The sequence below is a fragment of the Gymnoscopelus braueri genome (genome assembly GCF_963280865.1).
Source record: "Gymnoscopelus braueri genome assembly, chromosome: 13".
In the NCBI taxonomy this organism is placed as follows: Eukaryota; Metazoa; Chordata; class Actinopteri; order Myctophiformes; family Myctophidae; genus Gymnoscopelus; species Gymnoscopelus braueri.
In genome coordinates this window covers 34186810-34201809 of record NC_137615.1, presented here as the reverse complement: position 1 = coordinate 34201809, position 15000 = coordinate 34186810, and the positions used below count along the sequence as shown (strand labels likewise).

The 15000-nt window shown below is 42.7% G+C and overlaps 1 protein-coding gene across 1 annotated transcript in view; it reads left to right on the top strand.

Annotated features, from left to right (window-relative positions):
- Positions 1 to 15000, top strand: part of elfn2b (extracellular leucine-rich repeat and fibronectin type III domain containing 2b) — a gene marked incomplete at both ends in the record, with an annotated part of 59077 nt that overhangs the window by 27485 nt on the left and 16592 nt on the right. The window contains 2 exons of the mRNA XM_080448270.1: positions 4132 to 4606; positions 4732 to 5199. Of these exons, the coding sequence (XP_080304396.1) occupies positions 4132 to 4606; positions 4732 to 5199 (943 nt within the window). The remainder of the gene's footprint in view (positions 1 to 4131; positions 4607 to 4731; positions 5200 to 15000) is intronic.

The following is a 15000-nucleotide window of genomic DNA, read 5'->3' as shown; positions in this document are numbered from 1 at the left end:
TTTGTTCTCTTGTTTGATCTCCTGTCCATCCCCCCCCCCCCTCTTCTCCTTCCCCTTCTCTTTTTTCTATGGAAATAACGTTACGATGGACTATGCACGAAAACACATTTCACCCACTTTTTTACTTCTGTTCTATACTTCTGTTTACTTCTGATTCTGATTCTAAGGAGAGGGGATAACACGCAGCCTGTGCTGAGGCTCAGTGGGCTTGAGATGTGCTTTCCCAGCCCCACATGCTGCTTCCTGTCTGTCAGGAAGTTGGTGATCCACTGACAGAGGGATTCGGGCAAATAAGGGGCATGACAAATCCTGTGTTCCCAGACATCTGGGCTCCTGGAACCCCTAACGATACGGGGACACCACTTTTTCAGTTAGGAGTACTTCATTTTGGTATGATACGATAAGTATACAATGATTGTGACGCAATGTGAACTCATTTAGCTGGGGACCCCCTGGTACCCCCCCCAAGGACCCCACTTTGAGAACCAATGCACTCATTTACTTGCACAGTATATGTGCAGTTCAGCAGGGGATCTGCGATTGCCTTAAGTGAGCTAGTAGTCTTTCAAAGGTCTTCATAAGACCTGAAGTCATTATTGGCTCTTTTCCACTGCGTGGGACTGACTCAGCTCGGTTGAATTGAGTGAGTGAGTTTGAATCCAACATGAAAGCATGAGACACATGAGACTACTGATTGGTCAGAGAGAACACACAGAAGAATAATCAGGCCTAAGTCTCTCAGAGTACCTTTTCTTGGCAGCTATTATTTCTTTCCACTGTGTACTTGGCTTGGCCTGCAGCTTAGTACAGATCTTTGTCCCCACTCCTGAGTGCCTCATTGGCCAACAGAGCAGTCTGAGTTGTGCTGTGAACCAAGGCTTGTCAGATTCATATTCAACTTTATTGCCACATCACACGATTGCAGATGCAAAAGAGCGGGTGAAATTATTTTCCAGCTCCCGACATCGCCGTTGTTGAGCTTAACCCATGTCCTTGTGGGAATGCTCTGTCTTCAGAACGTTGAAGGCATGATGCCATGGTGTCAGTGTATTCATCCAGGCGTGTGGTTGGTTGGGCCTCTGAAAACACTACAATCAGTGCAGTCAATGCAGGAAAGCCCTAATTCTGCTCAGCTTAGCCTACTTTGTTCGCCCAACACCTCTTCAACTCTTAATGGTACATTTAAGCTGAAGATAAAACATGGTCCAGCTTATGGATGCGGTGCATTGCATGAACATGGCATCATCTATGGTGGAATTCCAATGGTTTGGTTTAAGTGCCCAGCACAACTAAAAGACATCCTGCCCACTTCAATGATGTTTCTTGTTCAGTTTTTTTTCTTGTTTTTCTTTTTCAATCTTGAGTGTTCCCAGTGGGAACTGTACCCCTAACTCAGGATACCATTACCCACCATCTATGTATATGATCGTGATATCTTCTGTTCTGTTTTCGTTTGTTCTGCAATGTTCTTTTCTCTCCTATCATTGTCCACCTTTTAGTTTTGTTTGTCTCTATGTACTGTGTGTGTGTGTGTGTATGTATGTATGTATGTATGTATGTATGTATGTATGTATGTATGTATGTATGTATGTATGTATGTATGTATGTATGTATGTATGTATGTATGTATGTATGTATGTATGTATGTATGTATGTATGTATGTATGTATGTATGTATGTATGTATGTATGTATGTATGTATGTATGTATGTAATATGTATGTATTCAATTCAATTCAAACTTCATTCCAGACACACAGGGGGTCCATAGAGTACATACACATATCACACAACAAATAAATAACAAGACATTATAAAAAAAACTAAAATCTAAAATCATACATCCAGTGTTTACGCAGCCTGGACGAGTACCGGAGACAGCTCTTCCCAGGATTGACTATATCCTCAATAATACCGTTCCGGGACTCATCCAGGCGAGACATGAATCCATACATAGAGTGCCTATGCATATGTTAGGGGTTTCACAGAATTGTTGAATATTCAAATATTCGAATATCAAAACCACTATTCGACGATGTACATCAAAGTCGAGTATTCGCTGATATTATTTTTAATATTACATGTTTGGATTTTTTGGGGGATTTTCTTTTTATTAAGCAGTGGCAATATTTCTACAGCAGACATTACAGCTCTGAGCTCTGGCGTTGGTAGTTCTCCTAATCCATTCATGGCTGATTGTTGTCAAATCATTTCATACTGTACGTGACGTTGTGCCCGGTGCCTCAGGTGGGCGCTAAAACTGCAGCACTCATGTCAGAACGATTTTTAAAAAGCAAGAAAAAAAGATGACTCTACCCTCAATGCTGACAACAGTGTGTTGTCAGCATACTTTACTTTACTTATTATTTGTATTACTGTAGTTTGTTTAACCCTCCAAGACCCGCAGTTGTAATATTACAACATTTGTATTTTATCAAAAACATGGTATAAATCATTTGTTTTCCTGTTATTCTTTCACCTAAACATCATCATTGGATCCTATTGTTTAGTCTTGCAATGTCATTGGCCGGGATATTTGCATATAAATACCCCCCACAGAGGCAGGAAAAGTCACAACTTGAAAATCCTTGAAGGAAGAACAATCTCTTTTTCACTGGACAGGATTTCTCACAAAAAAGTAAGTAAAATGTCTGCAATAATTTTTTTGGTGATCATTAGAATGTCTAGAACATGTACATATGATATTATTGGGAAAGATATCCCCCAAATGTAAATTAGAGCATGCTTTATACTTGTTGTTTTTTTACAACTCTGGGTCATAGTGGTAGCAAATAGCAATGCCACCTGTTCACCTGGCTAAGTGGAGTCTTATAGTTTTCACAATACATTTATACAATTATGTGTATTTTCCCCACATTGCATTACTATATATATATATATACCACAAATAACCACAAACATTACCAAAATGTTTTGCTAAAACATTATAGGCAATGAAATGTTATAACTTATAAGCTAAAGCAGTATATTTGTCTTCGAGTACAATTGGTTAAAACATACAAATTGGTATGTGTGTGTGTGTGTGTGTGTGTGTGTGTGTGTGTGTGTGTGTGTGTGTGTGTGTGTGTATATATATATATATATATATATATATATATATATATATATATATATATATATATATATATATATATATATATATATATACCAATTTGTATATTGTAACCAATTGTACTCGAAGACAAATATACTGCATCATTAGCTTATAACATGTCATTGCCTATAATGTTTTAGCAAAACATTTTGGTAATGTTTGTGGTTAGCAATCAGTGTATGGTAATTGTTCATATGGGAGTCGCCCAGTTAAGAATCTCTCATCATTGTTCATGTGATGGGTGTTGGGATTGCCCACTTACAGTCATCCCCAATCCCTTTGTTAGGCTAAGCATCATCATTCATCACTGATGGTGCTAAGTACCATCATCACTGATGCCACTTGTGAGGATAAGCAAAGTACAATAGGTTGGCCAGACAGTATTGTGTGACTTGTGAAATATGTACCTGCAGTGAGATGTGCTAGTACTAATGTACTAATGGTATTTCTTTATTTTCATTTCAGAATGCCACAAGCAAGGAGAGAGCCTCGCTTCACTGCAAGGGATGTGTTGGATATTGTAATGAATGGAGAGAGTGATGTGGACATCGACTTTACTGAAACTGATGAAGAGTCGGATGAAGAGGCCTGTGGAGAGGAGTCCAAAGAAAACCATCCACCCAGTGAACCCAGTGAACCCACTGACCCACTGCCCCCCCCCCAACCGGCCAAACACGCCAAACCCAGTGAAAGATATCAGTGGCAGAAGAAGACCTTCATCAGCCCTAATACAGACTTTTCTGGTCCACCTTTGACTGAAGATGTGAGTTCACTCCACACACCACTGCAGTACTTCCGCCGGTTTGTGTCCGAAGACATGATTGACTCCCTGACAACAAACACAAATGTGTACAGCCTTCAAACAACAGGAACATCAGTTAACACAAGTGGAAAAGAAATAGAGCAAATGATGGGCATGCATCTGAACATGGGCCTTGTACAAATGAATGGATGCCGAATGTACTGGGAAGCCAACACACGATATGCCCCTGTAGCTGATGTGATGCCACGCAACAGATATCAGTCTTTGATGACCTCGTTACATCTAGTTGACAACTTGACAGTGCCAGAGAGTGAAAAGAAGGACAAACTCTGGAAAATCCGACCATGGCTGAATTCGTTCAGAGAGAAGTGCCTACAGGTGGTGCCAGAAGAGCACAACTCTGTGGATGAGATGATGATTCCATTCAAGGGGAGGTTCAGCAGCATCAAGCAGTACATGAGAGGCAAGCCACATCCCTGGGGGTTCAAAGTATGGGTCAGAACAGGGATCAGCGGCATCATGTGTGACTTTGACGTTTACCAAGGGAGCAGCAATGGCGTACGAGCCAAATCTGAACTTGGCTTGTCAGGGGATGTCGTCATGAAGCTTGCTTCAACACTGCCAAGTGGTCAGAACTACAAGATCTACGCGGACAACTTCTTCACATCTACTCTACTGGTAGAGAGGCTCCTTTCTCACGGCATCCACTACGTGGGAACAGCAAGACAGGTAATGACCACAATGAAAACAAGCCCTATGCTTTTTGTGTTATCCTTTTAGTATTGCTTCTGTATGTGCTCCTGTACCATATGCCAAACTTGCTAATAAAAACATTCATTCATTCAATCCCTCAGAACCGCCTACCGAACTGCAACCTCGAAGATGACAAGAGCTTGAAGAAGAAGGGGAGGGGTGCCTTTGACTACAGAGTGGAGAAAAACCACAACATCGCTGTGGTCAAGTGGTACGACAACAGGGCTGTCACACTTGTCTCATCCTTTGCTGGAACAGAACCTGTGGAGGCGACTCAACGCTGGGACAAGGCCAACAAGACCTACATTGAAGTTCAAAGGCCGTACATTGTGGGCACCTACAACAAGTACATGGGTGGTGTGGATTTGCTGGACTCCTTCACAGCCAAGTACAAGTTCCCCCTGAAAGCCCGTCGCTGGTACATGTACATCTTCTGGCACACCATCACCCTTGCTGTGATCAACGCCTGGCTCCTCTACAAACGCGACTGTGAAGCTCTCAAGGTCCCACAGAAAGACATCCTGATACTCAGACTCTTCCAAGCAGATCTTGCATCCTCTCTCATTCTGGTAAGAATCAAGTTATGTTTACCATTTGTCATTTTAGTATTTCAATGTTTGCAATATCTCAGACTTGTATCCTGATGAATCTTTGACATGTATATTCATTTATTCTGTTCTAATCAGGTGAACACTGCAGTCAAAACGCCAAAGAGGGGACGGCCATCTTCAGCTCAGAAGAGACAACTGGAAGATAGTCCAGACTGCAATCCACGCAAGGCACCATGTCAACATCGGCCATCAGATGTGCGCCAGGACCAAGTTGGACACCTCCCACGGAAGACAGAGAGGGGGCGCTGCAGGAATAGTGGCTGTTCAAGTTACACCAGCTTACTCTGCCACAAGTGTGGTGTTCGTCTGTGCATTTCAGGAGACCGAAACTGTTTCTGGGACTATCACTGCTAAAAAGCAAGTGATTGTAAATGGTGTTCAAATAGATGGATGAGAGGGGGTGCCCGTTTCATTTTGAGCAGGTGTGAATTGGTCTTCGGTGGAGGGCTGTTTGCATCACATTGTGACCAGTGTATATTGTAATTAGGTTTCTTTAGTACATTCATTGTACTGTTTTTCATTTTGTTCTTTTAATAAAATCAAAATTCTTAAAAATATGGCTTATTGATGTTATTATTCATAATGTACTGTTCTGAGGCCCAATATTATTCATAATGTATACTGTTCTGAGGCCAAATGATAAACCATAACCATATAAATGAACCCTTAAGTTGTTTTAGTGAAGTATATAGACATTTGCCATGCTATTCTGACAGTGAGTAAAATGGCCTATAGGAAATTCTGCTACCCGTTAGACCCACTGTTGTAATATTACAACATTTCAATAAAACCTTACGAAAACTATTTTTTTTAAAAAACATTATATTTTCCTCTCCAAAGTACTCCTAAAACACCATCTGAAAGGTTGACAATTTTTTTTTGTAAGTAGAAATATATCCGGGTCTTGCAGGGTTAACAAGTGAGTCGTGACGTCCAGGGTACAGTAGCAGTCACTAATTCCTCTTGTCGAGTATATCCACAGTTTGGTAGGACACTCTTTACAGTAGCTCTTGCGGTGATGTCATGTTTCTTATTCAACTGTATCTTATGCTTATCCAACAAAGGTGCAAGCGTGCGACATTATTAATAATAAATGGGTCGCGATGCAGTGAAGTCTTGTATTTCATAGCTTGCTGCTAGAGCATGTAATCATAACGCATCTTAGCCTTGTAACGACCGAAGGATGGGCATAATGTGGTTGTTGTTGTTGAACGTAGATAGGCTTGAACAATCATTCTCTGAGTTATTCCATGTTAAATAAACTGAATGAATGAGTTCACTATGTTTCACTTCAACCAAAGGCAGACGCTCCGTCATAGGAGGGTGGGTGTGACGTAGCGAAAACAGCAGATCTACAAGCTCACAACGCGTCCATTCCAGGAAGCATTGTCAATTTGTAGGGCTGCTATGACCTCAATATCAATTAAGCTCAGCTTCTTCTCTGAATCTGTAGAGTCCATTCTTCTATATGGCTGTGAATGGTGGACCCGGAATCTGCCCTGCAGAAGTCACCGGATGGGTGCTGCACCAGAAAGCGCCATGCAGCACTAAACATCAAGCAGAACGGGCACATAATCAACAACATGTATTTGGGTTTCAAAGAATGAGAAGATCGCATCCAGGAGAATGAGGCTGGCCGGTCGGTCACTGCCACAGACCGGAGCTCCCAGCCAGCAAACTTGTGCTGTGGGAGCCAACACACGGGCATCAATCATGAGGGCATCCCACAGCAATGCATGGACGTACAGTACTAAGGAAGATGCAGGGGCAGCAGATGCATGGAGGCTGCTTGAGGGCTCATCCGAGCATGACCTAGATAGAGAGAGTGCAGTATACGGTAGTACAGAATTCCATCCGTTTGGGGAGTTTAGGGAGGCACTTTGTCAGTATACTCAATAAGATCTGTACATATTTTTGTGTAACTCCACATTCGACAGCATGGTGAGCAATTCCAAAGGAGGAAGAGAGCTACAGTACCTCCCGGGGACAAAAACTAAACACAATTGCAATTTTCTTCTAAGGATGAGATGTTTTTTAACCAAGATAATTATGTCTGCACAATGAAAGTTAATTCCCTGTCAGGAATTTAAGCATATGCATTGTGTGATTGATCATGCGAGGATATCCATGCAATCTTGCACTAGTTCAATAACTCTCCTCTCAAACGTATTCATCTTTAATCACAGCCATAGTGTTATATTAGAAATCTAATATATATTATATTAGAAATCTAATATAACTCATGTGACTCGACATCAATGACTCCATATGGTCGCTGTACAGGCAAAAGCAGTGCATGAATGAACCAAATTAATGAATGACAAAACGGCAACAAACATGACATGTCCAATGATTTGGACCACTTGCAGAGAGGGGTAGGTTAGAGCATTAGAAAGAGGAAAGACAAACTTTTACCTGGAGGCCTGCACATTGACAGACATTTTTTCCTTTGGCTCTCTGGCTTTCTCTCCTTGCCCTGTCTTTTAGCAGGTTAATTTCCCTCTAGGCTCACCAATGGAGTTCCTTGGCATAACATCAGTAAGAGCAGCTGCCTGACTGCCTTCATGGAAATATGCACATGCAAAAGCTCAAACAGAGACTCACCAATTCCCTTACATGTACTGTACTATGTGTGTGAGCGTGCGTTCACGCTTGCACACATGCACAAACACACATTATGTTGTATGATGGCAAGCACATACACTACCTCCCTAGTTGTGTGATCGCACATCCCTCCGATGTAGCATTACGCTTAGCATTACACAGACAGACAGACAGACAGACAGACAGACAGACAGACAGACAGACAGACAGACAGACAGACAGACAGACTCTCTCTCTCTCTCTCTCTCTCTCTCTCTCTCTCTCTCTCTCTCTCTCTCTCTCTCTCTCTCTCTCTGTCTCTTGTACAGTGGGGAAATGGAATGACCTGCTTTCCCTTCCTTTAGCCCCACTCCCATAAACACATCCCTGTAATGATTGGTGTAAATTGCAATGCAGCTCTGTGATGCACCGGGGATGGAGGGAGGGAGGGAGGGAGGGGGGGGGGGGGATACTGTGGTGGGGTCTGTTGGGAGGGTTGCAGGAAGACAGATCTAATGTCTAAAGCTACTGAGTAGATTACGCTCGGGGGACAGCATCACTGTAATCGCGTATCTCAAAGGTAGCGCCGCACCATTCTCCCCACATCATGTCGCCCATCCAGGGGTGTTCATTATTGCCTCCATTGCCAGTTTTGATAGTCGCTGCGTAACAGCCTGACAAATATGACTGCAGGGCCTGCGATTTTGCTAGCTAGCAGGGCTCTCCTCTCTAGCGTTGTGTGCGTGTGTGCGCATGCGTGTGCGTGCGTGTGTGCGTGTGTGGGTGTGTGTGTGTGTGTGCGTGTGCGTGTGCGTGTGCGTGTGCGTGTGCGTGTGTGTGTGTGTGTGTGCGTGTGCGTGTGCGTGTGTGTGTGTGTGTGTGCGTGTGTGTTGCCCCACATTCACCACCACTGGCACCCTCATCGGTCATGCTCCATCATATTCTTTCTCTCATCTTTCATGTTTTTTTCCTCTCTCTCTGCCTGTCTGCCTGCATACCTATACACTGCATACACTACACATGCACATACTCTTGCCCCTCACCACCCGTTCATTCTCATTCCCAGCTGACTCCCTCTCGTGCGTCCCCACCCCCCCCCCTCCATCTCTCTCTCTACTCCTCTCTCCATTCCTTTAGCTACAGTATCTCTCTTTGCCACCACCCCCCACATGTTTTATGCATTCATCATTTCCATTCTTCTTTGCATTTTGAAGAGTGATTGTGCTCTTTCGCAGCTCTACGACACCTATACATGGGTTGCTATGACAGCGTGGGTGCAAGTGGGTAGACCGGTCCGGAAGATAAAAGATGTTGATAGTAAAAATGTGTGGTGCTTTGATTGGGGAGCTAACTCGCGCATCAAACGCTGTAAATGTTAATCCAATAGCCGCCCACGCAGTGTGGCTGCATGTGCACACGTTTATGTGAGTGAGTATGTGTGCGAGTATAAGGTAGATTGTGAGTATTGATTGTGTGACTATTGATTGTGTGTGTGTGTGTGTGTGTGTGTGTGTGTGTGTGTGTGTGTGTGTGTGTGTGTGTGCGTGTGCGTGTGCGCGTGTGCGTGTGAGCGTGTGCGTGTGCGTGCGCGTGTGCGTGTGTGTGTGTGTGTGTGTGAGCATGCGCGTAAATGTGTGTGTATATTGGTGCTCCTACAGTATGTGCGTCAGAGTTCTTGAAATATAATAGAATTGAGTAAGCGCCAGTGGCAGCAGAGAAATCAATAGATTAGCTAAACTAAATGCATCCTCTGTTCAAGGTTGCCCTTATATCCTATCCATAATCCACTCACACAACAAAGGTGTTTTTAACCATCACATCTCAGACTACATGGTGCAGTAGCTTGTGGAGCATAGAACCTGTATGTTTCTGACGGAGAATATGGCGGAATTAAATACACGCTGTATGAGTGGATTAACTTTGTTTCACTTCCACTTGTTTCACTCGCTGAGGAATTTAAGTCAGAGACAGATGGGCCTAGGGCCAGTGTGAAGATCATAATTAGCCTGAGAAACTGCATGGCAGAAGTACTGTACCATTTCAGATATCTGTAATGGAGAAGACCACCCTCTTGGCTCTTTCTTTTCTTTATTGAGATAGAGGGTAAAAATGTAAAGTGTACAGGAAGATTGCAGAGGAACAATCTGGCAGAATGAATCCCAAAGCCAGCAAGGGTACACGAGATTCAGGAGGGCGAGCATTTTAACCACCATCCATGACAGAGGAAGCGTAGATCTACAGTAAATGTAAAGTACTACTACATCAGAAACAGGCAGAGCTCTGGGTTGTTGGATATGTTATTTTGGTCAGAGGATCAGGCCCTAACAAAATAAGTATTTTCTTAAGACTATGTAAGATTTCTGGTCTGTGTGTGTACGGACCCCCCCTCCCCCCCCCCCCCCCCCCCTCTGACAGACATCAAAGTGATGGCTGTCTATGATGCATTAATTGATTATAGAGAGCACTAACGAGCACATAACGAGTTTACACTTTTATGGCCCAATCAATCAACTCAGTGCTCAACCCCTTTAAAGTTCAAAGGGATCAATTAAGATACGTAAAGTGGGCTGTTATAGCGCCACTATGAGGCTGACTGGTGTAATTATTTTTTCGGATGTAGGCCACAGGACTATGAACCTCCCCTCCAACATACATAATGGCTCGAGTGCGTGGCACAAAAACTGTGGGAGGAGTAGCACAGCAAAATAAAGTGTATCTATAAAGAAAGAATTACGTTAATTAAGGGGGGGGGGGGGCTGTCATTATTACCGGTGATAAGGTGGTGATGTAGTGGGTAAGGAGTCACACTTTTTTATGACTGTTGGTAGGGCATTCCACATCCTGGTGGCATAGCAGTAGAACGACACAGAGGTGACAGGTTTGGTCTGGAGCGGGGCATGCCCCTCTTTGGAATCTGTACGGATTTAGCATTTTCAGATGGCCAATGAAGACCATTTCTTGGACTTTAAGGAGCAAGTAATGCTACCCCGCTATCCGATGGACTCAAAAACACAACGGCCCATCTGACTGGCCTCATGCCCATAGTGATGGGGGTAGTGGACACTTGCAAACTAACTAAAAACTTGAAAGAGGCTTAGGTGATCTGCGCTTCATTTTGCCTTGGACCTCCAGGGGCCCTACTCGCTTGCGCACATTGCATCACTTCCTCTTCCTGTGGGCCATCCAGGAAATGGGTACGATGTTTTGCGCAGATAGCTATGAATGTCAATGATCTGAAGACACAGAGGCAGACATGAGTGCAACCAGACTGAGAAGGTCAGGCAGAACAGAGAGGGAGGGAGGGAGAGGGAGAGGGAGAGGGAGAGGGAGAGGGAGAGAGAGAGAGAAGGAGGTGGTGGTGAGTGAAGAAAGGAGATGGAACTTGAAAAGATCTTCACACGGCTGTCATGATGATGGGATATGAATTATAGATCAAGCCTGGGAGAGGTAGTTAAAGCCCTCTCTCTACCCCTCTCTCTCTCCTTCTCTCCTTCACCCTGCTTGTACTGCTCGCTCCCTTGTCCAACATTCGACATTTCACAATCTTCATGTGTATCTGGGGCAATTTGACTTTCATCATCTGTAACTTTGCCTCTGTTCTCTTTAACCCAGAAATACATTAAAGGAAGGGACCAATGAGAAGGAAATGATCAAACGTTGACTCTTTTGATATTTCCCCAATTCTCTCTATATTTACTTTGCTCTTTTATCTTTCTTTCTTTTTTTTCTTCTTTTCTCCACTGTTTTGCCCCATTTATGATTTGAGCGAAGTGAAGCATGAATGTGAAACCATTGTAATGAGGCTGTCTGTCCGTCTATTAGGGATACAGTATCACTCTAGCTTCAAATGTGTCCACTAGAAGGTGCTGAAAACGCCAAATTGGAATGGAATGATGTAAAATCTGACTGGTACGTCTCGATTGCATTACTCTAGAGATGTGGGCCTCATTCACTAAGCTGTTCGTAAATTGTGTGTAAAGCAGTGGTGGAAAAAGTACTGACATTTCTTACTTAAGTAAAAGTATCAAATATAATATGATAAAGTTTTCAAATAATTTTAGTGGAGTAAAAGTACAATATTTGCCTCTGAGATGTAGTGGAGTAGAAGTAAAAGTATAGACAATTGGAAATACTCCAGTAAAGTAGAAGTACCTAAATTGTACCTAAGTACAGTACTTGAGTAAATGTACTTAGTTACTTTACAACACTGGTGTAAAGTGGTGTGTATATTCGCTAAGCACAATCTGACCTGCGATTTGTGTGTATCGTAGGTGTATGGTATGATGAATCTCAGCTATTAGTATTTGAGAAGCGTGTTCACAAGTAGATCATTTGCATTGTTCCACATTTAATACCATGAAAGGCAACAAAATTCAAACTGGCTTCACCCGACGTGAAACCAACTTCACTGTGCTGAAGAAGTTCAACTTCTGTCTGGAAGCGAGTCCCTCGATTGCATGATGGAACGTTAATAAAGTAATGCTTTCATGTGTAATGAGAATTTTAACCCCACGACCAAAAAATAGGCAAAAAGAAAACGTGAAAAGGATATTATAAGCCTTTTTTATTGAACATATTGCTCACCTTTACTGAGGTAAAAGATGATGCTAGAATCCAGGGCGCACTGGAATGCTATATCCAATAGATTATGGAGCAGAGCTTTATGATTACTCAGGGGAAATTTGTCTTTTGGATTAACATAATCACTCCTACGTCGGAATGGGGAATGGATCTAGTCTGGACACAGCTACAGTAGATTGTATCCATACTATATTCTCATCAGATGGTAAGACTTATTAGGCAATATACTGTGACATTGGAGGTGCGTCTGTTGCCTCTTGCGACATTAAGGCATGATAGTCTAGTTTCATCATTACGTGAGACGCTGAGGGACCTAACAATTCAGCTCTAAATGCAACTGATGAATACATTTAAATCTGTTTGAATTTGTATCATGTCTATAATATACATCCAAGCAATAGATAATTTAAAAGACGTATTCTTTCTTGTCTTTTATGTGTTGACAATTGTTGGGCACATAAATATTTTATTTGAGGTTGATTTTGCTTGAAAGATAAGGCATTCTAATAAACACGCAAGGTTTGAGGCATATAAGTCTGTTCCCGAGCAGACGTGTGGTTGAGTGTACGTCCGCCACAATTCACGGACAAAAAAAGATTGATGAATCAGACTTTTAACATGGAAAGGAGCGTATATGCGCATACGTACAAAATATGTGCGGACCCGAGCTTAGTGAATGAGGCCCAATGTGTACCAACTTGTGTGAGTTTTGGGTGTCAGGTGCAATTGGGCCGGCCTATATGGGAAGTAGCATAAGGAATAGAGGAATAACAAATGTTGATTGTATTACCTATGTTCAACAGTTATGGGACAAATTTGAAGTGGCCTATTATAGAGCAACTATAAGGTTGATATGAAGAAGAAAAAAAAATCTAATTGCGTGCAAAGTTTCATGCCGATCGGTCCAGCTGTGTTCAAGATCAGCTTCTCACATACAGACAGACAGACAGACTGACTCATTGAGTGAAAACATAATCCCCACCGCCAGTTAATCCAAAAACCACAAATCCCAAGACTTTTTATTTTCCTAGAGTCACAGATTTGACTGTGTAGAGCTCCCATATATGTGTGTCAGCATATCCATAGTCAGAACATAGTCAAAAGAAAACTTTTCATATACAGTACTGACATTTTTTGTTTTTGCTGAGTTGGTCCAGCTAAGCTCAGTGTGAATATTATGCAAAGTTGGTTTATCTCATGGCGTGCATCAGCTTCCTGTCCAACCCAAACTGTGCTACCCCATGCCGTGTTGAGTCTCAGTGTGGCCTAGCTTCAACAATTAAAGTGAAAGCACTTGAGAAACCCAGGTCTATAAAAAACACATTTTCCAGAGAATTCCTACAGTGCATCTTAGTCGATCACAGCCACTATTGAATTGATGAATACAACATCATATATTCTGTGTTTGAATAAACTTTTAATAAAGTCTGTTTACTCCCCAAGTTCTCTTTCTGCAATTCTTATGATACAGGAATGCATAATAAATATTGAATCATGTGGATCTGAGGATCCAAATGGGAACGTCGTGGCTCCAATCTGGATCTCAGAGTTCATATGGCCAGCCTGTGACCTCAGTCATCTATGACATATCTATGATGTGTGACTCCAAATTTTGGGGAAGGTTTCCGTCCGAACTAAGCCCCATTGACTTGAAGTTGAAGTCAGTAAGTATAAAACATATGAGAAAACAATTACTAAAGTACTAAGTAAGTCTACTGGCTGTGTGCACAAGAAAGTTGGCGCTGATCGCTCCAGCGGTTTACGAGATTAGCTCCGGACACACAGACAGACTGGCGGACACACAGACCGACCCTCTTATAGGCTCCTGCAGAGCAACGGCATATAAATTTAATCATGTGGATCCAGGGATCCAAATGGGAATGGTGTGGCTCCCTTGTGGATCTGAGAGTTCATGTGGCCAGCCTGTGGCGACTGTCATCTATGATGTATCTATGACATGACTCCAAATTTGGGTAAAGTTTCAGCCCAATCCAAGCCTCATTAACTTCCACAATGACATTTTAAGTTAGCGTGCACAAGAAATTTGGTGCTGATTGGTCCTGCGGCTTATGAGATTATCACCGGACAGACACGCACACACGCACGCACGCACATACACACGCACACACATACAGACGGGCCGGACCCTCTTCTGTAGATCCAAAGTGTCCTACTGTTACAATGCTGAAGAATTAGCACCACTACACAGTCAAATCCTCAGCGTTAATTCATCCATTTGTGTGAACAAATGAAGGGTCCTTCCTGACCTCTTGCATAACTTACTCTGAAATGTCCGTCCGACAAGTGGCTGCGATGTTGTTTGTTCATTTGTTTCGTTTTTTAGATAGAATTCCTGTGTTTTGTTCGGATGCGTTAGCAACTGATTGACCATTGAGAACATTGCATCAAACTCTGTGTGCAAGGACCTTATTGTAACTCTAAAACACCCCTTGAAAAGTAGCGAAGCTCAGCAAAAATCCAGCACAGGTCCTCACTTTGCCCACGCACACAACTTTGACCAGATGCTCGTCTGGCGTCTGATGATGAACGCTGCCAGAGACAGGAAGTGACATTTTGCTCAGTGGTGCTTAACAG